Below are 26,442 nucleotides of genomic sequence, written 5' to 3'. Positions count from 1 at the left end.
GTATTGCTTGACACTAGTGTGACAGAGCCTGTTTCTGCACTGCACTGCAGCTTTAAAAATGTAGCCTACTATTGCTGGCTTTCCCAGACTTACAGACCCTAGCCTTAGACCTAAAAACACTGATACAGTCGCTGTGTCCAACTGCAGCTGTGAGACAGAAAGTTGGCAGAGTTTGAGGACCCATGATGAATAAACAGTTATAATCAACTGGGAGGGGAAAAAAAGTCCACTGAGAATCAACAAGGACGTCAAGCTGCTGGGACAAACAAATCAACAGCCAAACACAGACTCCACAACATCCAGCAGCAGGGTCTGACAGTGGCCACGGTGTACTGTCGAAGAAGTGAGAGGCTTTAGTGGGCAACCTGAGGTGAAGCAGAGCTCGTCCAGATTTCACTGCCTCCTGCCGCAGAGTGTATTAGTGTTTTGAGTGTGTGTATTTGTGCTCCAGTGTGTGTTCGCCGGGCACTCCGCCACTTTCCCAAATGAGATTCTGCAGGATAATCCTGATGAAAATGTCTTTCCTCTTCCTCTCTCTCTCTCTCTGTGCATCCACAGACAAACAGCTGGCTTTTCCTCCCTCACTCTTCCTCTCCCACCTTTGTGTCACATCACTCGCCGCACTACCTCTGCTCTGACGCACGCTCTCTCACAATGAATGAAAAGCAACGCGAGGCCCGAGCGTCACCGTTTTTTTTTTCTTCTTTTTCATACAGATACAAACATAACAGAGAAATCAAGCGATCGTCTTTGTATATGATGAATCATATTCAGGCTGTAAACCTCCTCCTCCTCCTCCTCCTCCTGTAGCGACCTTGGCCTCCATTGTACTCGTTCTAACTCACACTTTTTCTTCCCCTATCACATAACATATCACATTAACATGCTGTTAAGCACAGACGGGTTGTGTAAAAATGACATCGGTCACAAATTCACCCTCTGCTTAGCACCAGCATCTAAAAGTGCAGTGGTATTTATTGACACCCGGTTGGCTTTGACAAGTAGAACAGAATGTCTTCATACTTGTTTTCAGTAAAACAATACCATTATGGTCTGCTTTACGTACTGTATGGCTCCATACAGTATCTGTGGCCACTTTGAAATATCACAACCTTGATTTCCAAATCCATCGCAGTCTTGCTGCGTAACAACATTCGAGCTGCAGCTTTAAGCAGCCATTTCAGAAACAAAATGCTCCCAAGTTCGTGGAAGACATTTGAAGACATTAACCAGGATTCCCACACACACTTGGTTGACAATCAAGGTCATTGAGGGCTTTCCAGGGCCAATCCCCCCAAAATTCAAGGACCGAAGAGCCGCTTCACCCCTGGGCGTCCACTTTTTTATTGATTTTTGAAGTGGCTGTTCTTGGGATCTTGCTCGCTCTTTGCCCTCACATCAACTTAACTTCTTTCTAGCACCAAATTCAAGCACTTTCAATGACCAATGTTTTCAAGGTCGCTTTTCAAACCCGTTTTTTTTTTTTTTCTTTTCAAATTCACAAACTTTCAATGATTTCATGAGCATATTTTTATGGGTCACATGGGACATTGTTTCATCTTTTTTCTCATATCTGATCCTGTCATTTTTGTATCGTACTGACACCAATACCGAGTAAGTCAAGCTACGGCTGACAACGCTCTTCAAAGCTGTGTGGAACGAGTGGAACGGTTTGGTTTGGTTCATTAGGAAGAACCAAAATAACCAGCATCTTGGGGTACCAGAGTAAAATGGTACAGTATGGTAAGGTCAGGGTGGAGCTAACCAAACTGAACCACGATAAAAACACAGCATAACAGGACTACTGTCCTTGTCCAAGTATACAACTAGGAATTTATTTATTGAATAATGTATGTGGCAAAGTATTAGGTGTTTCCCAGGTGACCTACAGTATTATGCCACTCATGATAACAACTTTAGCTACCAGCTAGTCATTAGCATGACAAATTCAGGTCTTTCTACCATTCATTATCTTCAAAATATTCATGTCTTTAACCTAACCTGAGCATAAACTCAGTCTAAAAGTTTACCAGAACACACAGACCAGTTCAAGTCCAAGTGCACATGTACATACAGAAGTATTTCCACTTCCAATGGCATCATCCGTTTGCCTGACTTCAGTCTTAGTCAGACTAAGATGATATTTTGCTTTCTGTCAACATACAGAGTGTGTTACATGCAAGCGACTAAGCTCTGAGTTTCCGCTTTGCAGAGGAAACAGCTGGGGCAACACGACCGCTGCCCAGGCACCACAGGGAAAAAACACGTTTTATCCCCTTCTTTCATAAAAGCGGTGTCATCTAAAAGGGTACACCATTTGAAAAAGGCAACTTTTATGTACCTTGCACTTCCTGAAGACATCGACTGGGGAGTAGCAGTGATAGTAGCAAGGTGTCCAGATTTTTACTGGCTGATCCTTTCAGCTCAATACTCCCTTCCGGGAGGGGCAAGCAGAACAAGTACGGCGGGTACAACTCGACTGTCTTTGTGAAGGTTTATTTCACACACACAGTTAGCGGCAGCTAGACAACAGTTAAACTCGTCAGTTAGGTCGTACAGGTAAATAGATAGATAGCTTTGCCTGCTAGAAGGTTCTACAGCTGGTGTTTTTTGTGTCATCATTAGCACAGTGTTTGTTACTTTGGTAAATCTGAACTAATTCTTCGAAACAAATGCCAAAGCATCACTTTAAAGACGTGTTTCAGTGTCACTGGGAGGCAGCGAAGATGAGCGAGTTCATCGACATCATTTGCACACATGATACACAGGTAAATAACCTGCTTAGCCGACTAGTTTCCCACCAGGCTACTCTATGTCCTGCTGCGCCCTCTGCAATTTTCAGCCATAAATCCATTTAAAGCATCACCAGCGTTGGCTTTGAATGCCAAGTGCTGATAACTCTGTTTATCAACCCTGACGTACAGCGTGACATTTACGACCGTCATTACAAAATCCTTAACAGATTTGTTAGTGCAATATAAAGGTCGAAACTGTATCCGTATTTTCCTAACTTTACTTAAACTTTATTTACACAAACATGGGAATGTCCCAAATGTGTTCCTTGGCCCCTCAGTATATGCATCATGGCTTCCAATGGAATTATCCATATTGAGCCTGTTTAAAGGTTGATCGATCCAGGTTTTCCAGTCCTGATCTTTCAGAATCAGGACCCCCTCCCCCCACCTAATATATAAATAACAACAGTTTATTATAACTACATTACACAACAGTGCAATGGTTTGTGTATGGAAATATTAAAAGTGATATGAAAGCTGTCTGCAGACAGCAGGGCTTTTTAAATCCCGCTTTCTAAATGACGCTGTGTCACACAGAGGAAACCACCAGAGGGAAAATCCTCACAGATATTCTTCTCCCTAATCTCAGACATGCGCTTGATACAAGATTTGAAAACAACGGCACACACATCACACACTCCAGGATACTGTATTATTGAGATTGAAAAGGAGGCACCGCCTCAGGTCGCGTGGGTGCGTGACCTTGTGGGGAAGTGAGGAGATTGGTGTTGTGCAAATAAATAAAAGCAGATAACAAGGAGTCTGGATGAGGGAAAACATGCTGCCAACCAGTGGTCGGAGGCTTAAATGCAACACAAAAACACATTCATGAATCCACTGTCAAGAATATCCCCATATTGATACAACACTTACACACTACACACGCAACGCATGGAACACTTCTTCTTTCTTTCTTGTATGATGTTCTTTTGTTCCCACTCTGCAGGCTACTCATTTATTAAATGCTGAGTGAGCACTAACACCACTAACACAAAGCACGCAGTATTGTAGCACAGACTAAACAAGCATGTGCGATTTCATCTCGTCTCGTGGCACAATTCCAGCCTCCCCAAAAAAGTGGGGCAGCAACACACACACACACACACATGCTGGGTCGAGCACAGGTCAGCCGCATATTCTCTCTCTGCTAGATTGCGTCCCCTGAGGTGTTGACATCAGGACATGACTGTAAGGTGATACTAAGGTGACCAAGAGGGGGAAACAGAGAGAGGAAGAAGGTGAGAGAGAGAGAGAGTGCAGGGTACTAGAGAGAGAGAGAGAGCGAAAGAGACATCCTCAAGGACAGACTTCTATTTCGGTCTGGTGGTGAACTTGGCTTTGGCCGTCTGACAAGACCACGACACAGTGCCTTATTTAGAAAAAGGGGAGCACCCTCCAAACAGCGAGGAGAGGTGGGGGAGGGATGCGAATGAAGACAGAAAAACAGAGGGATGTAGGTCCATTCAAACAATGCCCCACTGCAGAGAGCCCTTCATCCACTCCCACATAAAAAACCCAGCCCCACTCACTTTGACCTCCCATAGTAGAAATCCATACTTCATCATCACAACGGCTGCCCTCTCAAGACCCTGAGAGAGGGAGAGAGCCCGAGTGGGAACATGTAAGGCGTCTATGAGACTGGAGCTGTTACTGAATGGCAAAATAACACTGCACTGCAATGCAAGATTCAGAAAGAGCCAGTATCTCGCGGTACAACACTGGATTGTTAGGGGGCCGCTGCCAACAACGGCAACAGCACAGGTCCTGGGGCCCTGTAAGAGCAGCAGTGAGTGACAAACCGACAACTTAGGATTGTGTCACTTCCTGTTTTACTAGTGTTGTGCTGCATTTACTACAGCTAGAATAGCCATCCATCCATGGTCCTGGTGCCAATCCCAGTCGCAAGTAGGAGAACATACAAACTCCATGCAGAAGCCCGGACGTGAACCAGCAACCTTCTTGTTGTGAGGTTAACAGTGCTAATTGACTTATTTTTAACGACAGAGGCTCTCAATTCATTGAACATCATAGATACAGAGGTCTATGCCCCAGCCCCTGACCTGTCAGGAAGTTCCCTTTCCACTAGGCCATGAGCTGCCCATACATTACATCTCTGCTGCATGTGTGTTAGTGGTGGTTATGGTAACCACAGCACACCGCACTGTTAAGCCACTTTCATTTATTGCAGTGAAAATCCATTACCAGGTGTGATGACTCCATGATGGGCCGATACAGGATGCTTGTCAATGTGGTAGGGTCTGAACAGGATCTGATAGTAGATCCTGTTCTACGGTCATATAATATAATATAATATAATATTTGTAATTACCTGATTCTAATGATTCAGTTACACTGAAAACAACTGCTTTACAAGTCACTAGTTTGTGTGTAGTGTGTAAAACAAAGTTTCACGCAGTCGTGCAGTGAGGAGTTATTATTTGTAGTGGAAAACCAACCTAAACCGTGCCGAGGCGAGCTGGGACCATAGGTGGAAAAGGTTCTTAGATTATTGAAACTAATGATTTGCAATACTTGTAGAATCACAATTAATCAAAATCGTGTCCGTCAGCCGTACTTTCATAAATCACTCATCATCAGTGCATCGATAGACGACAATCTATAATAAATATCTACGAAGTGTCTGGGTGGTACACAGCTGCCGGCGCCCACCGTGTCATCATGTATCAACACTTCTGTCATCAGCTCGGCCTGTCGTCAATCCAAAAAGAAGAGAAAAAAAAAAACTAATAATAATAGCGATTGAACTTTCTTAACCCTGAAATCTGGTTTGTATTAAACAGCTCCGCTGTCAAAATAACTGACGCCTCCCGTCACCGCGACACCATCGCGGGAAAGCGCTTCAGACGGCCGCTTCGTTGTCTTCGCGATCTGCACTAACACGTGAGCTTTCACAGTCAAAATGGAACGGCGGAGTGCTACCTTTCATGTGCCGGCGCGGGACAATATTTTTGTCTCGGGCTGCTTGTCAAGCGACAGCAGGTTACTGAGTGGGGAAAACTCGGGACTTGTTCACGCGCGGTGCCATCAAACGCCCCCCCGACCGACTAATGAGGGCTCTGAACCACAAGGCAAGACGGTGCTGGTGGAGGGAAGGGGGAAACGCGGAAATGTGCATGATCTGAAAGTGCTTTCCTTCCTTCCTTTCTTTCTTTCCCCCCCAAACCTTCATCCTACACTGTGCTTTCTTGGAAACGCAACACAGCGACTGCAGCGCGCGTGGGCAGAGGTTTGCATTTAATACAGGTGCATGTCAAATGTGTGGGCCAAGGAAAAGGTGAAAATATATATATACGCTGCAAGAAAAAGATGCATAGGTGTTACTGACTCTGTCTCTCTCTCCCTCCAGGAAGAGTGTGAACACAGCCTGGATCCTCACACTGTGTGTGTGTGTGTTCATGAGGGTGTGTCCACAGATGAAAGATCAGAGGTGGAACACCGCTTAATTCCCTCAGCAGCAGGCTGTGCTCAGCCGTACGTAAAAACCGGTCGCCGGGGTTAGCGCGCGCTGCAGTTTTGGACATCCTGGAGACCGGGGTGTCCCCGTCTGCACTGCAGAGATTAACACACAGAGTGGTAATGATGCACGTGGAGTGTGGCTGCACTGCATGATCCAGGTCAATGGAAAATGCTGAAAGTTGAAGGAGAAAATGCTGAAAAACAGACCTCTCCCTGTATCTTGTGTTGCTGTTTTGCTTCTTTCTTTCTTCCTTCTTTTTTTTTTTATCTTGTAATTACTGCAGCACTCGCCAGGAGTTTCGCCTCCTTGTCTCTGCAGTGAAAACATCTCCTTCTGCTCGCTGATTTCCATAAAAATAAAAAAAGCATATTAATACCGAAGACCTTTGTGGTGCTGCTGGGACAAACACGGCCTCACACCTCACCGCGTAGAGACACAGGTACATTATAATTACTGGTACCATGAGGCATACAACCTTTTTTTTTTTTTTCCTGGTCTCACGCTATAGCTGCTGCTGAGTGAGACCACAACCTTTCAACATCAAGAACCGACAGGAAGCAAACTACGAGTTTCAGTTAGTCTTTCATACAGCGACAATTAGCCAGTCAACAATTAGTGCTTGGACTTCTGCTGCAGTTTTATACGTTCAACAATCCCGGCATGTTAAAAGCCCCAACGTGGAACCTCAATCACCCCCTGTGGACGTCTGAGGAATTACCAAAACACTGTAGACGCTCGATGGCCACGTTTTCCTGCCCAGTCACACACACTTATACAGAGTGAGATAAAGACTGTTTTGTAATTAAAATATGAATATATGTTGATTGTTGATGGCGTACCACTGTTGTGCGTCTGATACAGATACTGATATCACAAACTTGAGTATCTGCCAATACCGATATGGTCATTTTTGGATGTTTTAAACCATGAAGTTGTTAGTGGAAGTTTTGCCATGTCTCTCTTTGAAGAAGAAATAAACGGCCCACAACATGACTCTGCTAAAATGCTGTTACTGATATTTATTAGCATTTTTACAGTCTGCAATATATAGGATTTTTTGTCCGTCTGACAACCGATCCAGTTATTTGGATCAGTATCGGGCCGATACCAATACTGAATCGTATCCTGTGATTGGCCAGAATCTCCCATCACAAGTCAGATTTTCCGAACCCCGGTCCACGCACGCCGTTTCATGAGTCATGCTACGTGTGAGCACAGGTTCTCTCAAGTCCAAAAACAAGCAGAGGTGAATTGGACACTCTAAATTAACCCTCGGTGTCAAAGTGAGACTGGTTGTTCATCTCTCCATGTCTGCCCAGCGATGGAATGGCAACCTGGCCATGGTTGTACCCTGCATTTCACCCTATGTCAACCGGAATTGGCTCCGTCGTGACCCTCATGTGGACGATAAAGCGGTAGATGAGGAGCAGAGGTCCAGTTTCTCTCCAAGATTCCTTGATTTACATAATAGCAAAAGTTTATTATTGAATTACTGATTACATCGCCATGAATATACTGCCCACCCCAGCGTTTAGACAATACAATTGTTGTATTTCTTTCTAGTTTGATCCCACTTCATTTCTACATCACTCTGTGTAATAAGACAAATAATAAACTATCCAAATCTAACATTTTAAACTATGTCGTCTGTGGCCTGTTAATGGGGATACGGTTTATTTCTTTTGTGGGGTTTTGCGTTTGGCTTACTACACAAACTCTGTACCAAACCACGGCGTAAAAACACAAGTCGGATTCTCAGGTATTGCTTTTTTTCCAATCTGATAGATACATTTACACTGGTTATGCGAAAATGTTTTTTCTCTCTCGTCTTGGCCGTCCTGCAGTGGTGTCCACACACACACACACACACACACACACGTACTGCAGGATATCAGATGCCGGCATCCATCTGCTTATCACAACAAGCTTGGTTTGTGGTCATTTCCTGCAGACTTTTGCACATTCTCACTTCTACGCTGGAGTCAGACAAGACTTCGGGCAAACACAATTTTCACCTACTGAGAGCAAAAGTTAGACTGAGCACATTTCGGCAGTCAGCGAATAAGCAAAAAACTGATCTTGACGTGCAAAACAGCCCCCGTGAGTTTGAAATCAGTGTGTTTGACTCGCAATGAAACGAGGGTGGGAAAAGTCTACAAAACAGGACGCTGTGGAAGAGGAAGCAGCAGTGAAAAGAGTAAAAAGGCGCAGAGCTGCATGTGACAGGTAATGAGATAACAGTGGTACGGTGAAACGTACTAATCGCCTTTTTTCCACATGCATTATCGCCATCGTCATCTTATTATGGTCCACATGGTATTTTCTGGTCCTACCGATTGGTGACCGAAACCATCCTTTCTCCGAAGACGGGCAGATACTGAAGCTGTACTGCACTTCCTTTATGTAGAACTACACGATTATATCAGACAAACTCATATCTGTGCAGTAAACACGCAAACATGAGTCTTGAAAGTATTGTTTTGAAACCCCAGGTCACTTTCTTTGCTCAAGAAGGTCACAGGGGTCATAACCAATCCTCGCCAACAATCGGATGGCACACGATCCTCAAATAGAACTCTTCAAAAACACGAGAGGCAGACTCAACTCAAGCCAACGCCAGCCAGGAATGCAGGGAAATGCATTACTTCTCATGTGCTCGTGGCGGAATATCGTGTCGTGCCCGAACCCTCGCTCCTGAGGCCATTCTCAAACAAAGCTTGACGTCTTGACAAACAGCCACAAACAGGAAGAGCAGGAAAAAAGTTGTTGAGTCACGTTTGTTGTCGTCGCACCGGCTACGGAGTCACGCTATGTGGCCATCGGGCACAGCCCACACCCCGCCTACCAAGTTTCTCAGCTGAAAACACAAGCCTGAACCCAGGTTTAGTTCCTCTCCAAGATTCCTTGATTTACATAATAGCAAAAGTTTATTATTGAATTACTGATTACATCGCCAAAAATATGCTGCCCACCCCGGCGTTTGGACAATACAATTGTTGTATTTCTTTCTTTTTCTAAGTCCCTAGTTTGATCCCACTTCCATTTCTAAATCACTTTGTGTAAAAAGACAAATAATAAACTGACGGAAACACCAGCGCAAGTCGCTCGACCTTTTGCAAAACAGACGCATTCATGTGTTTGTATGAGTGAGAGAAGAGTGGAAATCACAGGAGTGTGTTATTCATCAAATCTGGCAAAAAGAAGGGAGCATCAGCTGTGGGGCGCAGGTCGATCTCCTGAATCCACACACACACACTAACTATGACTGGAGGGGGGCATTCAGGTTCAAAACATGACACCAAAGCATGTGAAAAGCACTTTGGGATCCGACAGTACAGATAACGCAGTAAGAAAACAAACCTGCAAACTCATCCGTTAGCTTAGCCTTTAGCTCCACCCACTTTTGGTGGTTAAAAAAAAAAAGTACACTAATGCACATGTAGGTTTGAACGCCGCGTGAACTCAGTGTGTGCGGCCGTCCTAAAAACATCTTTTGCCCCGCTTTCACACACTCGCACCTGGGAACTGGCCGGGAGCAGCTACAGTTGCACCACTGAGCCGCTCTAATGGAGTTATGGCTGATTAATTGCCCCACTCCAGGGCAACATGTCAGGGGAGACGCAGAGGCTTGTGTTTACTGTCCACAGACAGATTTTTCTTCCGTGTTTATCCACAGTCACAATCTTAATGTGTTTCTCTACAGCCAGTGGGCTACGACCCACCCCCCCCATTCATTTGCACTTAACTGCCCATCAATGACCAGCTTACTCACTCCCTCATACTCTCAAACCCATCTGGAGTTCAGGATCAATACCTGACCCTATAGCAGCGGGTCCAGCCGCGGCCAGGCCACACTCTCGTGGGAAATCAGAAAATGGATTCTGCAGGCAGTTGGTGCCGGGTTTTGGTTCGACTGTATAGATGCGGAGTGGAAAACGGGTTCGGTCAGTGAGGCTTGCAGCCGCCGCATACAGAAGACAATTGCCTGAGGCAGGGTGATTCACATGCAGCGAGGTGACGAGCGGCTGGACTTTCCTCCGGACTGCAGGATGTGACAAGGCAGCTTTCAGCTCAGGTGCCCAGGGCGGAGGCGTGAAAACAGAGGCCGTGTCGCACGCTCGACATGAACAGATGCTCCCATGGAACTTGGATGACCACACGTTCGCTCAAGGACGGGCAGAAGAAACGAAAGCCTGGAATCCTGAATCCTGTGACTGGTACATTAAAATAGCATAGACCAGGTTGAGTCTTTGGCAAAAAGACGACCAGCGTGGTTTGTGTCAAATACCATTATCACAACTTCTTACCGATGTCAGTCCAATTGCGTAAATTGGCGGACATTTTTGCGGCCCTAACTCGTGTCCTGGTCACATGACAATAGTGGCGAACATCTCTGTTTACAGCATGCTACCTGTACTACCATCAAAACGGGGCAAAAGGTCACCAGTCCAGCAAGGTCAACATTTGGAGACAAACAACCATTCACTCACATTCACACCTATGGTCAATTTAAGCATGTTTTGGGGACCGAGGGAGGAAAACACGCACGTGGAGAACACGCAAAACGCCGTACGGGAAGACCCTTGTTCCATGAACCCCCCTGTTGGAGCACTAACCGATGCTTTTCAAGTCATATTCAGGGTTTAAAGATCTTTTTAAGATGTCTGATGCAATGATCTTTTCATCTCTACTAGTGATACTGTATGTTGTACCACGACGGGGTCTAAATGTGGTCGTCGTGACATGTCTCGCGATAATCCAAAGACATGGATTTGGGACGACCGACTCGCCGTATCTTCTTCGCTCACTTGTTCTGTAGCCCGCGATTGAATGGCCGTCATCATCTTACACACTGACACGCCACTTGATGTCATGGCCTCAAGTTTGGGGACAGCGTGATGTTGTAACGTGCTGGGGTCTGTCAGAGGCCCTTGCGGAACACAGCTGAACTGTAAGATGAGAGGACCTAAACTACACACACACTTAATATGTCATCAACTGACCAGTAGCAAATGGCCATCTGTTCATTTAAACCCATCTGCTTTGAAGAGCAACTTCATCAGCATCATCCTCATCACACACACACACACACACACACACCCTTGCATTGCAATTGTATACCACAAGTGCAAAGGCAAGGGTCCTTCCTGCTCTCCTTTACTCCTCCTCCCTCACCTCCATATCCCGGAATAGGAGAAAAATAGAAACACACACACATACACACGCGCGCACAGGAGCATCTCCTCTTACCCATCTGTGCTTGTGTGAGATATTTTCAGAGGTTCATGGTGGATGAGAGCTGATCCGCTGAGTCTGGGTCTGGGTCTGGTGCAGGAGTCGTTATGCCATCGCGTTGGTGATGCTGGTGATTCGGTAATAACCGGTCTCCCCCTCACTCAGTCATCTTGTAGTGTTTGCCTTCTCCTTCACCTCCTCCTCTACCTCCTCCTCCTCCTCCTCTTTTCATCAGATGCGCCGATGATCGTCCCGACGACTGCTGGAGCCTCTCTCTCTCTCTCTCTCTTCCTCTCCCTCCCTCTCTCTCTTCACGGAGGATCCCGTCCTCCTCCTCCTGTTTAATTCTGCAGTTTGTCAACAAAGCAATTCAAACACGGAGCCGCTCCGGTGCGCAAAAAAAAAAGGGAGCGAGGGGAGGATGGAGATGGAGAGACCCGGAGGTGGCGGCGGCAGCGAGTGCTGGTGGGTGGGGGGTTGATCGCCGCTGTCTGACGTCCAACTCGTCGTTCCCCGTCGTGTTTATAACCCGTTGTCGCCTCCTATGCCTCCTCCTCCCTCAGCCTTCTCGCTCTCTCTCTCTCCGTCCCGGTGATGCGTCTCTTCCTCTCCTCCGTCCTGCGGTGTGACGCCTTCTCCATTCGCTGGGAATTCAAATAAGACACTCTTGCCTTTTATTTGTACTCCTTTTTCATCCTTCTTCTCTCGCGCTCTCGACCAGGCAAGGCTGCACGAAGGAGTAGGAGGTGGACACGAGCGTGTGTGTGTGTGTGTTGGGGGGCGCAAATGAGAGAGGACGGAGGGGTTGGTGGGAGGAGCCCCGGGAGAAGAGAGCTCCTCCCCGTTATGTTGCTTATCAGAGGCGGAATCAGAGGGGGGTGCGGTGGTTGGAGGGTGAGGGGGGGGGGATCACAGGGGGGAAATATAAAGGAGGAAATTTGAGAGAAGAGGGAGAGAAGGGAGGGGAGAGCTGGTGAACTGGAGCGCAGGCTCATATACAGAGAGAGGACTGGTGTTATTATTACTGCCACTTCACTGACACGCTGCTTCCCCCCCGCACACAGAACCTCAGCGCTGGAGCGCCACGCTAAATTTATCCAAACCCTGTTGTGCAGAAGTGAAAAACATGCCAAATGCAGCCACAACAGAACAGAGCCCCCGTGAGGCTGTGGAGCTCACTGCACGCGACGACAGAAGAAGAAGAAGAAGAAGAAGAGTGCATGGATTAAACACAAACAGAGAAGTGGCACTTGGAAATAAGCCAGGCAGCAATTAAAGGACCAGTGTATGCACCATTCAAGAGGGGTTAGCACCAGACCATTGAATATACTACTATTAAGTAGGTGTGTATAAGGGAACTACAGTCGTGCATACCAGGTTCTTCTTTATTTGCATAATGAGCTGTCACATCAGAACGCCAGCTCTCTGTCCGTACTTGCTGCTGTAGAAAGAAGGCGGCACAAGTGCAACGAAAACCAAGAGGAAACAGAAATCCAATTGTTTTTGCAGCCGTTTTGTATGTGCATTTGGCAAAGGTCATGCTTTCTAGAGCAGGTTGGAGCTAACTACACAAACTGAAAAAAAGACCAGATCCACCAACGTAACATACAGTACGTAGCTCTCTGAAGCGTTCCATTTGAAGTCGGAACTCGGAATTTCAAGGTCACAGGGCGTTCCTCAAACTCACCTCACACACCCCAGATTAGGATTGCCATTATTAGCACCTCTGTTGTTTTTATGTCACAGTAAATCAGTCACACACGTGGTCCTACGCTGTTGGCGTGCATCAAATATCGCGGAGAGCTTCGTTATCGACTGGTGTTGCCAACAATGGCCCAGGTTACATTTGCATCCATGGTCTCTGGAACATGGAGGTCAAGTCACTCCCATTTCTTGCAATCTACAGCTTCACCATTAGATGTAATTAATTCTTACACACTGGACTTTAAAAATCCTTTAAAAAAACAGCTTTTATGCTGTGAACTGGGTGTGGCTCGTGGTAAAAAAAAAGAAAAGAAAAAAACAGGGCTGTGTGGTTGCTCTAATCTGTTAAGCGAGATGTTTCATCCAGTGTGGCTCCAGGCTAAGTTTAGTGAGCAGGAAGGAACAAGAAATTAAATACTAAAGTATTGCTTCAGATAGTTGAGAAATGTGCATACAAAGGCCGACTGTGTTCGCTACCTTCACAAGTGCTGCAGTGAAAACATTAGCGCCTCTGACATGAACTAAACGGAAATTATGACGCCGCAGAAGAGAGTGGTCAGCCGAGTGTTATTAGCTTAGTTAATGATGTTCAATGAGTGTTTGTGAGAGAGAGTTAGCCTGTGGGGGGCAGTGTTATGATCTGGGGTTGCTTCAGTTGATCAGTTCAAGGTTTTAGCAACAATAAGTGCCCCCAAAAATGAGTTCATAAAAGATAAAAACAATGTTTTCCCTGACATGACTAACCAGAAATGTACCATGTGAGAGTCATCGGATGTGATCACACAAAGAATAACACAGATGCTTTTAATCCACCTGATTGTCAGACTTGGTTTAAGATTTCTCAATCTTTCTAACACAACACATGATACTGATTTAAAGCCTGGCTTAGATCTGTTAAATGAGGAGGAATTATCAGACAGTTAATTGTTTAAGGTCATTAAGACCAAACCAAGTGTTCTCGATCAGCTTTCAGCAAAATAATTCTAATCCTGGTTGGGCTTTTCTGTGTGCATGTTTCATGACATTTCTCTGTAAAGGTGTAAATGTGAGAATGAATAGTTGTTTGTTGGCCACTGGTGACCTCAGGGGAGAGTTGAGTGTAGTGACCAACTGTGATCCCTAAAATCTGACATGAGGCTTATTTCATGGTCAGACATGAAAATACATGCATATGTGAATACAACACAAATTCCACGAAGAGGAAATGGTACAAAGTGTGAACATCTGTGTTGTTTTGACCACAGGTACAGTGTTAAAATGTCATTTGGCAGAAGTTGAGGATTACTGATTCCTGATTGTATGAATTGTTGAATTTCAACACCACGCTTGGTGGCGTCGCATCAGGTGCTAACTGCTTGTTATTAGCAATCTGAGCACCATTCCAGTCTTCCTACCATCCATGAACTGTAAAATATTCAATTCTTTCAGCTCGCAGAGCATAAAATCGGTCTCCTCATCAGTCAAGTGGCCTGAATTTCACCATGCTTTTGTCTTATTGTTGCTTTAGTCTTCTGTGTACCCGCTTCTTGCATTTGTGGGTTCAAGCCAGAATTGAGAACTGTGAGAGATATGTAGTGAAAAATATCTAGCAGTTTAGTGGATGGGTCTGTTTTAGAATCCGTACTAAGTTTGGTGTAATACAGTTTCTGACCGTCAGGTCACGCTACGTTACGTTAGGTTATGTTGTCTGTTTGCATCTATAGATCGTCATTCACAACCTGGAACATCAAGGGAATATTTCTGTGTGTCGTTGATCCTAAAGAAGCTTGTGGATCAAAATGTAACTTGGATGTATGGCAAGTGGAAATAAATGTGCAACTCTTGCCTTGCCTTGGTGACTGATGAATTAAACAGTACCTACGAGTCAAGCCCATAGGAACCTGCCTACAGCTAACGACTATTCAGTGGCTTTGGAATTAAGTGTACCTTCACCGCTACAACAAGTCAAAAAACCTCACATCGATTTGGATCTGGGTGCGGACACGATCACCCAAGAAGGACTATATTTCCAGGATAAGTTGGGAACCACAGGCATTACCTTACTATTATTGAAACTTTGAAGCTAGCATTGGCAGATAAGCTAAGGGGTGATGAGGGAGACTCATCAGAAAAGGCCCAGAAGAACCAAGATCAAAGTTAAGATTGCCAACTACAAAATCGCCAAGTTGTGTCCGGCACCGTATGGTGTTGTGAAACTACACTTCTCTGCAGTTTCCACAGGAGATAATGTGTCGTACAACCCCGAATGTCCACATAGAGCCCGAGTGGAGTCTGGCCACTGGCAAGTAGGTGACGTCATTTGGAGTGAGAGTCTTAACACTGATTGGCCATCGCGTCGTCTTATCGGCACACCAACGGCGTCCTGACACGAAAATCGCGTCTGTGAATCGACTTTGTATGTATAGTTGTAAATCAGTCATACACATTCATCCAGTGTAGCCTCAGGCTAAGTTTGTTGTGCAGGAAGGAACAAGAAATGAAAGACTAAATTATTGCTTCAGATAGTTGAGAAATGTGCATACAAAGGCCGACTGTGTTCGCTACCTTCGCAAGTGCTGCAGTGAAAACATGAACTAAATGGAAATTATGACACTGCAGAAGAGAGCGGTTAGCCTAGCATTATTAGCTTAGTTAATAATGTTAAATTAGTGTATATGAAGAGATGGCGTGAATAAGAGTGTGGGGCTGCTTTAATTTCCATTTAGCCTGTTATGTTATGTTATGATCTGGGGTTGCTTCAGTTGATCAGGTCGAGGTTGAGCAACAAGCCGACTACCAACTTATACTGAATGACCCATTTTTCACATCGCGTCCAGTGTGAACACAGCATTATGCAACATCGTACCTCTGAATAAAACCCCCGTGACTGGACCCGTAACTGTGATTAAAAACACACAGTATGACTCTCATAGTGACATGCTTCCTTTTTTCGCACATTTTCTACACAGATTTCATTACAAACCACGGCTGACAATAAAAAACACAGAATATTTGCCCCTGGGCATTTTTGACAAATTCCATTTGGTACAACAACAGTCGGACTAACATGTATTTCAAAAATCTGTTTTTTGTTTTTTTTTACTTATATGAGATAATACCACACGCAGTATTCTTGTAGCTTGTGGAATAACTACAGTCACCTGAGAAATCATAGACACTTGGAATGAGCTGTACGTGTCTGGACAAGCTTGAATACACTACAAACCTCCATTCCCTCACATTTCTGCATGAGCACCTTTTTTCTTTTTTTTTTTTGCATTTAAAGCTGCAGTGTGTAAATGTTATATGTTATAACATTATATGTATATATGTATACATATATACATATAATATAAAGCTAACATGCTAAAAATGGCAACGTTAACATGGCAATTTTGAGGATATTCACTGTGTCGCCTTTGTTTTGAATGTTAGCACGCAAACGTTTGCTTATTAGCATTAACTAATTAACTAATAAATTAGTAAATTAGTAATTCATTAATTAAAAGTGTAGCTGAGGCTTAGTGGGACATTTTCAGGTCATTTTCTTGAGACAGACGCAAAGCAAACAATTACAATGCTAACACATCAATGTTTAGCATTGCATGCGCTCTTTCTCATGGTCACATCTTAGCTTAGAATGTTTTGTTAATATTTGCTAATTAGCTCCAATAGAGTTTAGAATTTCAATAATCCCCTTAGGGAAAGTATTCCTCTGCATTTAACCCATCCCAGAATTAGGAGCACACTAAGTAGCGCCCAGGGAGCATTGGGGGTTGGGTACCTTGCTTGGGGTACCCCAGCCCTTTTTTGGCCGGGTGGGGACTTGAACTGGCAACCCTCTGGTTACAAGTCAAGTTCCCTTTCCACTTGGCCACGGGCTGCCCAAGTCAATATTTTTTCTGATATTTTGTGATAAAATGAATTTATTTCGTACATGTGACCAGAAAAACACCGGCAAAAACTTTTACACATTAATTGAAAAGCGTATATATTCAGTTGCATACGGAATCGTCTCACAGCTGGATCCTTCCCACTGTACTCTGGCACTCTGGTTGCAGCCTTTGACAGTTTGCAGAGACAAACTTAAGTTGTCCAGTGTAACGTTTGTTATCATTTGTACTGAAAATAGGCTGCTTTGTTTTAACAGTGCGGCCCTTTGTGTTCACATTTTTCAGTGAGTGATGAATGAACACTCAATACTGAAATTTGTGTCTGTGGTTTTTTTTTTTGGCACATATTTAGTTTCAAGACAAGTTTTTCTCACATTCGGGGCTGCACAGAGATAATCATGTACAAATAGTGAATATGAAATCCAGGTTTTCACAATAACAGCTGTGATACCGTTCAGACTCAGAAGCCCTCACGACCAGGTTACTTTTTAACACGTCGGTGTCCATGCAACAAGACAAATAGTATATAGTTATATAATAAATCCAGCTGAATATGTGGCCTCAAGGAGTGTAACGCCGCCCGCCGCCCGCCCGCCGTTAAAGCAGAACAAGGTAGCACAACACAGCTTGTGTTTCTCCCAGCTCCGTTGAAAACAAAAGCACACGGCCACGAGAGGGTAAGGGGCGGATGTCAGCAAGACATCGGGCGGATGGATGTTTGCGGTGGTGTCGTAATATGTAGTCCAAAACTAGGGCCGAACAATTAAAGGTGACATTGAATACTTGTATCACACATATATGTTAGTTATGGAGGTCTACTTACATATATTAACTTGTTTTCATGGTTAAAAACCTCCTAGTCGCTGCAAACGAGCCGATCAAAATATCTCCTCACTGACGCTCTCGTCAGCCGCGCTGTTTCAGACCAAAACCACACCCCCAGAACGTGGACTGTGTTGTGATTGGCCAGCCAACGAGAGCTTTCCCACTGTCCTGTGATTGGCCAGGTACCTGGAAGTGACGTAATAGATAGGCCAGCTCTCAGATACACAGCTCCCCCTCTGGCACGGTGGATGCTCTGCATCTCAGCAGCTACAACGAGAGTAGTTCTTCTTCTTCTGCGGTTGAATGTACGCAACCGGATGTGCCCGGACTAGTGCCCGCACCAGGAGGCGCTACGGTGGTGAGGATTTCTGATGACGACGTCAAATTAAGGAAGTGCCGATCCGCTTCGCAAAGCCCAGGAAAACAATACAACACTATTTTCTCAGCAGTGGCTGAACTGTTTGTTCTGAAACTTTAGGGTTTCATAAACGAGGTAATGACGCAGATACACACACAAACGCAGCGTTAATTGGAGCTTCCGGTCTATGTGGGCTTTAATCTATTTTTTCTATTTTTTTAATCTAAAGAGCAATACTTTTTTTTTTCAAAGCCAAAGTGGCTCAAAATATAATTTTTGATGAATTATTGTCTTGATCTATACAAATCTTATTCTACAGACTGAAGAGAACATCTTTGTTTTTCACACCTCTGCCCAAATATCTCAAAGTTTTTGAATTAAAATGATAACAATGATGTAAAAATGACCATTCTCTCTGATATCGCAATTCCTATCCAACACTACAGGTGGAGCTCCGTGGAGAAAAAGGCAAAAAAATCACTGCACGTTTAACAGGTGGCGAGTTTATGAATATAAACAAAATAACTGTCCCAAGTCATAGGTAAATAAAGGATTTAGATACGTGATTTTTTCAAGTTTCATTCATTTTTCTTTAGTCTCAGTACAATACAACTCCAGCTAGACAAAGAGAACATACCAATTATTTGAGCAATTATTCAACATATTAAACAAACAATAATAATATATCATATTCTTTCTATTCAAAATAAATGGAAAACTGTGCAGCTCCTCAGCAAGGATCTCATTTTCCTTTATGCACAGGAAGTGCTGAATGTGAAATATTCAAAAGGGCCTTCTCAGATGACACTGGAGATATAAAAGGTTACACGGGACTTTGATTCGAGTCCAAACTGAATCAGGGCTCCGGCGACTCACTTTACCTCTGCGACCACTGAGTTGCCTCGCAGATAAAATTCTTCACTGACAGACGGAAATATGGGCGCTGGAGGCGGGCGGTGCAACTGAACTCAAGGTTAGACGGAGGAAAGACAGAATGGACACAATGTAAGACGACCACCTTCCCGTCCATGTGGTGAACGCTGCTCACCACAGGTATGTGAACTGTCAAGCAGAGAAATCACAATTGTTTGGAAACAAATAGAAAAAGGTTTCCATTTAAAATACACGTAATGTATATTATGCACACGTGTTACTGCTGTAAAGAGAATATTGTGTTTGAGTTAGATCACAGAATAATACAATTATTTACCGCTGTTACAATGGAAGAGGATTAGGGTCAAATTTTAAAAAAATACATGGAAAACAAAAGAAAAAAATCCGACTTTTTTCTCAAAATTCTGGATTATTTGTCATTCTTTTTTATTTTGTTTCCAAAAAAAGTCACGTGGCCATAATCCTCGCCCGTACTTTTATGTGTATGTTTATTTTTTTTAATTGTCTGCATTTACTGAACAACTATTGACTGGAAGCTAAAGCAAACAAAACGGAGGTGGGACATACACGAGGAAACGTTTTGCAGCGTTGCACGAAAACAATGGCAGTGTCTCATACTGTACATGTATGTATATAAGGCCGGAGCAGAAAAGGGAAATGGCTCGATGAGCTATGGCAACAAAACACAACAAAACTGCAGAAAAACTCTCTCCCTCTGAGGATTTGTGAAACAATGAAACATGGTTTTTCATTGATCTTCTCACCGCCTTTTTTTTTTTTTTAAACTGCTGTATTGGTGTATTCAATAATTTGTCACTTGGAAAAAAAATGGTCAGGCGGATCCTCCATCTGGCAACGTGCGGCAAAATTGTTTTGTATGAAATGGCAAATTAATACGACAACACAAAAACAACCGTTGAACAACTTTGAATCCGTTTCGCTGGAAGTTAGTTACGGGCAGATATTTCTGCTGGCAAATAAACTGATAAAAAAACAAACTTCCTTTCTTTAAAGGGGACATATTATGCAAAATCAACTTTTTAAACATTTTAATGGAGTTTTATTCTGAGGAACGAGGAGCCACCGGAACATTTCTCCAGTACAACTTTGCTCTGCTTCACTTTTGAGGTAATATTCAAACGCTGTGCTGTGGCCAACTGAGAGTGTGTGTGGTTCCATCTGCTTGGTTTTATAGGACTGTGTGGCTCCCAAACCCTTTTAACCCACTATAACCTATTATTTTAACTAGTATTTGAAAAGGTAAACTAGACAGTTCCAAGAAATGCTATTGATAAGATGTACATTATTAAGACATTTAAATTCAAAATGTTTTTAACCATCAAAACAACTTATGAGGGGATACATTAAAGGTTTAAAATTGTGTTACTGTGCTTACTTTTTCTCACTTTGTTCAAAGATCTCACGTTATACCTTTAAATGAATACAAAGAACATTCAAACTGCAGGAAACAAACACCCCGTTCATCTCAGATGTGAACGGGGTTTCAATTTCCTCACAAAAGTGCACAACGTCATTACAGCTACAGTGAAAATGAACAGAAACTTTAACAGATTATGCGCTAATCCGTCAACTCCCAGAATATCAGTGTCGTGCCTCCCACACACACACAGAGCTCTGTGTGTGTAAAAATGACAAGACTGCCATTGTATTTACCTCTCTCATGTCCTTCTGCCCCGTGGTTCTGTTTTAATTCCTTGTGTAGTGCAGGATTCAGCAGGTCCAGCTCTATACGTCCCGCCTGCCCTGCCTGTAGTCTGGATGGTGCTCCTGCTCCCAGGTGACACTAACAAGCTCTACCATCAGAGGTGAGAAGAATCAGGTGAGCAAACACACACACACACACACACACACAGTGAATGTGTCCAATTTCCTTGGTGGCAAACTGAACCTGCCTCACCGGTTGTGTGCAACCGTGAACACGCCCACAAAGCAAGAGGCAGTGCTGCCGTGTAGCTTGTCACCTTGTATCTACAGAGCAGAACTTTTTTTTTTTTTTTAAAAGAAATATAACAGTGTAACTTTGACTTTGTTATCTCAATCTCAGTTCTTTTTTAACGCTGACAAGGATAGGGCACTCGTCTATCAGCATGTTTCTATCTTTAAAGCTGCAGTCGTGACTGTTGAGTTTCATGTGCAGGTTATAAAAAAAAAATAAAAAATGTTGCGGCTGCTCTCGTCGCACGAGGATCCAAACTTTTATTGTTTTTTATTGCTTTAACCTTCTTGTTGTTTTATTGTTTTTATTGTTTTAGTATTTTAGTTGCTTTACTTTTTGTTTTATTTCTTTTCATGTACATGGACTTTGTCTCAGCTACGGCTGCTTAAAGCGCTTTATAAATAAAGTTGAGTTGAGTTGAGTTGGGTTGAGGACGGACAGTAGCGGCCGTTTTCACAGATCTCTCTGGCCCCGTTTACGCCTGGCATTAAAGGGACAGTTTGTATTTCTGGATGTATGACACAGAGGAGAAGAGTGGATGCAACGCTGTTGTGGTTCTGGGAAAGTTTGGGACACATGACTGACGGGTTTTAAACCACAAGAATGCAGTCTGGTTCCTAAAGATAACCGGTTGGATTTTCTCTACACGGTTCATCTTCATCAGTTTCATACTTTCCCTCACTCTGGCTTACTTTTTCCTCTCCTTGTAAATGTCTTGCAAGTGACAAACTGATTCATTCAGATTCAAGAAGGTCCAGTATAGGTTCTCCACTGATTTTATTCCTTCCTGGTCTCTCCAAATGAGTTCAGGAGATGCTTTGGAGGATTTAAACCCTCCTTGTTAAGTCACTCTCTCTTGTCTCCTCCTTCCTCTTCCTTGCCTTCAGGTTTATGTTGGCTGAGCTATATTTTTATTTACATAGCAGCTTTGTGCTTCAAAGCCTTTGTCTAAAGTACTTAAGTACATTCACTATAAAGGCTTTATACTTAAACCAAATGATTGGTAGGCGAGCCCAAAACCAGTTTTTCTTGGTTTCATTCAACAATTAAAAAATCAGAACTGGAATCAGTTGACAAACTCTATCCAACAGATGACTTAGAGCATAATAGCTGTACTGTACGTGTTAAATCACTGCACTGGGGCTGTCATCCAGCCTCACACCCGCAGACCATCCATCACAACAACAAACATACCCAACCCCCCCCTGGGATGGTATGAGCAGTGAGTGAGTGAGTCAGCCGTGTTTTCCATTGTGTGATGACCAAAGGAGGTGACATTTCAGAGCTGCAATCGCGGAACAATGACACCGTGATACCTTGGTATTTATCACGTCAGCCCTTAGAGAATATACAAATAGCTTGACGGATCATTTTTTGTGTGTGTGTGTGTGTGTGTGTGTTTCTACAAATAGGTAATAAAGCGGGTGCAAAATAGCAACTTGATTCAGCCTAGGGTCACATGGTGGCAGTGATTGTGCTCGACTTTTAGACCACCTTAAGTTTCCAAGCACAGGATCATATTCAATGCTGTGACTGAAACTGTGCTCCGCTGCCACACTTGAGACTGGAATCGCCAGCGGGACGCGATCGCAGACTCTCCGGTTAGATTTATCACCTCTGTATTTCTGTAAAATGGTACATCTCTGTCACTCATCTTTCATACTCCCATTCACACGCCGCCAGCACAGTTGTCAGGAGCAACGTGGGGTTAAGTGTCTTGCCCATGGACACATCGGCATGTAGATTAGCAGGGAAGCCGGGAACAGTACCCACAACCTTCGAGTTGAAAGACATCACATGTCATTTATGTACAGACCAGTATATATACATTTATCATATACCAAAGGGCCACAATAAGTTAAAAAAAAAAATTATCTAACATTACTGATATTAATAATAAACATGCATTTTTAAAAGTAAAATGTTGTAAAACAAAAAAAAAACATACTAAATGTCACTGATACATGCCCTATCCTGTGACTATTTCAAAATAAAAGTCTGGGTGTTTTTTTTGAAGAGTTAAATGCCATTAATGTGAAGGAGCGAAACTGATATTTGGTCTGTATTTGCAGTCACTTTGTATAGCTTCACAGATTCACAGATCCTGAGAATATTTAAATATTTAATATTATAACATTTATATAATATATAATAATATTTAAATCACAACATTCTGAGGTTTCCGAGCGCTCATCAAATCTCCATTTCTGTTATCGCAATGTTGATTTTTCACTTGAGTTGAGCAACTTGAGGTAACCTGAGGGGACGTCGTGGGCCGGATAAAGCTGGTTTGTGGGCCACATCTGGCCCCAGGGCCTTATGTTGCCCATGTATGATACTGACATTTATGTTTTTCATGATGCACCTGGTTGAAAAACCAAATTTTCTCACCAAAACTGCTCCGTGACCTGATGCTGGAGGGAGTTTTTTGATGGACGAACAAAGGACACCAGAAGACAACGATCAGATGACCTATGAGGAAGCAGGACCTAACAGAGTCCACTTTAGTGAAGCCATGTTCCCTTAGTTGGACTAATGACTGGACGCTGCATGACTAACATTGTCAATACCGATATCACAACCAGGATGTTTGTCTTGGCACTAGCTGTGTTCACATGGACACAAGTAATCGCGATAAAGGGTTGGAACGGAACGAAAATATGACACGTAAACATGCCGATCTGAAAACTCTGATCTGATACAGCGCGACACATAAAAAGGAAAATGAGACGTTTTAAAAGTCATAATAACATATTCTGCCTTGATGCTAAGAAGCTCTGTTACAATAACGCTTTGACTGGCGATTTAAGGGTTTAATGTACCATTTATTTTCTTTATTTGTTTGTTTCTAGTCACTTCCCTGATTTCACGATAGTGCGTAACTGAGGGGATAAGATTAAATCCCTACTTTAACGGATCTTTACTGCAATTAAAAACATCTTCTTTTACCAAAGATAGACATAGTAACAAAAGGCAGGCAACGCACGCATTTCTCTGGTATGTAACAAAGGAAAAATAAATATCAGCAATATTTCAAGGGAAGATCCTTTCAAATTGGGCACAAGCATTCTTCTCTTAGACTGAAGGACGTACGACTGAGTACAATTTAGAGGCCAAAGGACAAAGGTGAAGGTGACTGTGACTCCACAAAGCACATTTACTGGCTTGGGAATTACCCTCAAACATGAAATGGGTAGAAGTTGATTATCAAAGGTCACAGTGATGTTGACTTGAGAAAAACTTCCTAACATCTAGCGCACGTTCAATTGGACTTCTTAGAATCTTCTAAACCCCTCGGGAGAATCCATATGTTAGTGCAAATGTTAACTCCCACACGAATTGTTGTGATATGGAATAAAACTACTGGATAATTCTAGGTTACATCCATCCGCTTGAATGCATATGAGGTATTTTTACGACCACACATACAGTACACCACACGCTGACATCCAGGAGTTGGGTGACTATGTTCTAACTTTTGCGTCGGTGATTCTGAAATCGGGACAGGAAACCCCAGAGCGTGATGACCGAGTTTTGACTTTGACGGATTGCTTCATTTGCTCCGACAATCCAGTCCTCCCACACCCTCACCCACCACATGATGCCCAATTATAGTTTTTCTTGTCTGTATTATGAACACAATCTGTTGGAGCTCAAGTCCTCATGCTCCCCATCTGTCAATACCGCGCCACTGTGGTGTCAACCGAAGTTCTCCTCCATGGTTCTTTCCTATTTAACTTCCAGATTCTTATTATTCAGTAACACACGTTTCAGTAAGATGACATGGAATAATATATTGTTGCCAATTAGTTGTTAGGATTAGAGTTTTATTGCCATCTCGTTGTTGTTCTTGTGTTAAAATAATGAAATAAAATGGTACGAAAATACAGCTGGATCATTCTTAAGCCTCAGGAAGTCGTATGTGGACAAAGCGGAACTATGTGCTGAATATACCTAAAAAAGCAAGGTTTGTTTTAGTGTTTCTTCCTCTAAATAAAATTGAATATTCAGTGTTTTCGCTCTTCTCTTTACAGATTACTTTTATACTAATCTACTAATCTGCTTGTTCATGACATGTTTTCTTCATACTTTATATTTGAATGGTTTGCCACTGAAAGCAAATAGAGATGCAATCTCACACACATTTGGCATTTATCCGTATGTGATCTACATCAAGCGCTTTGTTGGCGCTTTGTTTATCGGACGTACCGCGAGGCGACAAACAGTGAAACTTGTCTCGACAAACAGGAAGTCAATGAGATAACGTCTGCCGAATCCAGTATCTAAGTGTGGACAGGGGGATTCTCGCTGAGAAAAGCCTGAGCTTTGGCAAGACCATGAATCTGCAAGGACATATTACAATCCCTAATGTCATGCTCAGCCACTACCCTTTGGACTTCAGGAGGCATGAGCTGTTTGGAAGGCAAATAGGTAGTTTGTTTCCAAGGAAATGACGAGGCCTTCACACCTTTAGTCAAATTTAAGTGAGTCATTGATATGGGTCAAGTCCATAGACTGCATATAGAAGTGGACATAGTCTTTCGGAAACTAACCAATTTGCAACTGGACCAGCTCCTAGTCAAAACGTCCCAGGCACGTGAAACCAGGCACCTGTTGGACTACATTGCATTAGCTGCCAATACAGTGCCGTGATTTACTGTCTAATTTCTTCTAAATGGGACATTATTTATACGGACATCATATTCGATTAAAGACCTGAAACTAGAGATTGAGACCATGAACCCCCTCAGGAAAATAATAATAATAATAGTAATAATAATAATAATAATAACAATAATAATAATAATAATACTGATAATAATAAAATAATAATAATAATAATAATAATAATAATAATGATGATGATAACAACAACAATAATAATAAAAATAATAATAATAATAATGATAATAATAAATCAAGTGGGGTAGTAAAGCCTTCCATTTCAATGAGTCACTATCTGGTGGCTACATGCAACTTCAGTCTTACTTCTGAATACCTGTGTATGCTCTATGCGAAAATAATCGAGCAATTGTGGGGGTAGTACAGAGTAAATAGTCCAATTGTCCAGGGATGAGATACATTCAGCGACCGTTCATACCACCGCCGGAAAATACACTTGCGTTTCTGATCATTTCCGATCGATCACAAAAAGAAAAAAAACTCTGTAGGGTAGTGATGGAAATGAGATTCCACTTAGCTTAACAAAAACCCGTAAGGCGAGTCAAGTTAGAGTGGAATTGGCCCTAACTTGATGGTTCACATTATTGCAGACAAACTTTAAAGCCGCGCCGTTCCTCCCAAAAGGAAACAGCAGAAATACT

At 43.2% G+C, this 26,442-nt stretch overlaps 1 protein-coding gene across 4 annotated transcripts in view; it reads right to left on the bottom strand.

Annotated features, from left to right (window-relative positions):
- mgat3b (beta-1,4-mannosyl-glycoprotein 4-beta-N-acetylglucosaminyltransferase b) overlaps positions 1–21,333 on the bottom strand; it is a 72,501-nt gene extending 51,168 nt beyond the window's left edge. For 2 of the 4 annotated variants that reach the window (XM_044028437.1, XM_044028440.1), the window contains exon 1: positions 20,836–21,333. Coding sequence is in view for 1 of the 4 variants with exons in the window: in XM_044028436.1 (XP_043884371.1) it covers positions 11,524–11,527 (4 nt within the window). In the remaining 3 variants the exon portion in view is untranslated. Of the gene's footprint in view, positions 1–11,523; positions 12,283–20,835 lie in introns of those variants that run through there. The other 2 variants (XM_044028436.1, XM_044028439.1) reach the window with 1 other exon arrangement.
- Between the last annotated feature and the right edge of the window lie 5,109 nt (positions 21,334–26,442).

Source organism: Solea senegalensis, linkage group LG6 (assembly GCF_019176455.1).
Source record: "Solea senegalensis isolate Sse05_10M linkage group LG6, IFAPA_SoseM_1, whole genome shotgun sequence".
NCBI lineage: Eukaryota > Metazoa > Chordata > Actinopteri > Pleuronectiformes > Soleidae > Solea > Solea senegalensis.
The sequence above is the reverse complement of the archived record's forward strand: the minus strand, read 5'-3'. Positions and strand labels throughout refer to the sequence as shown.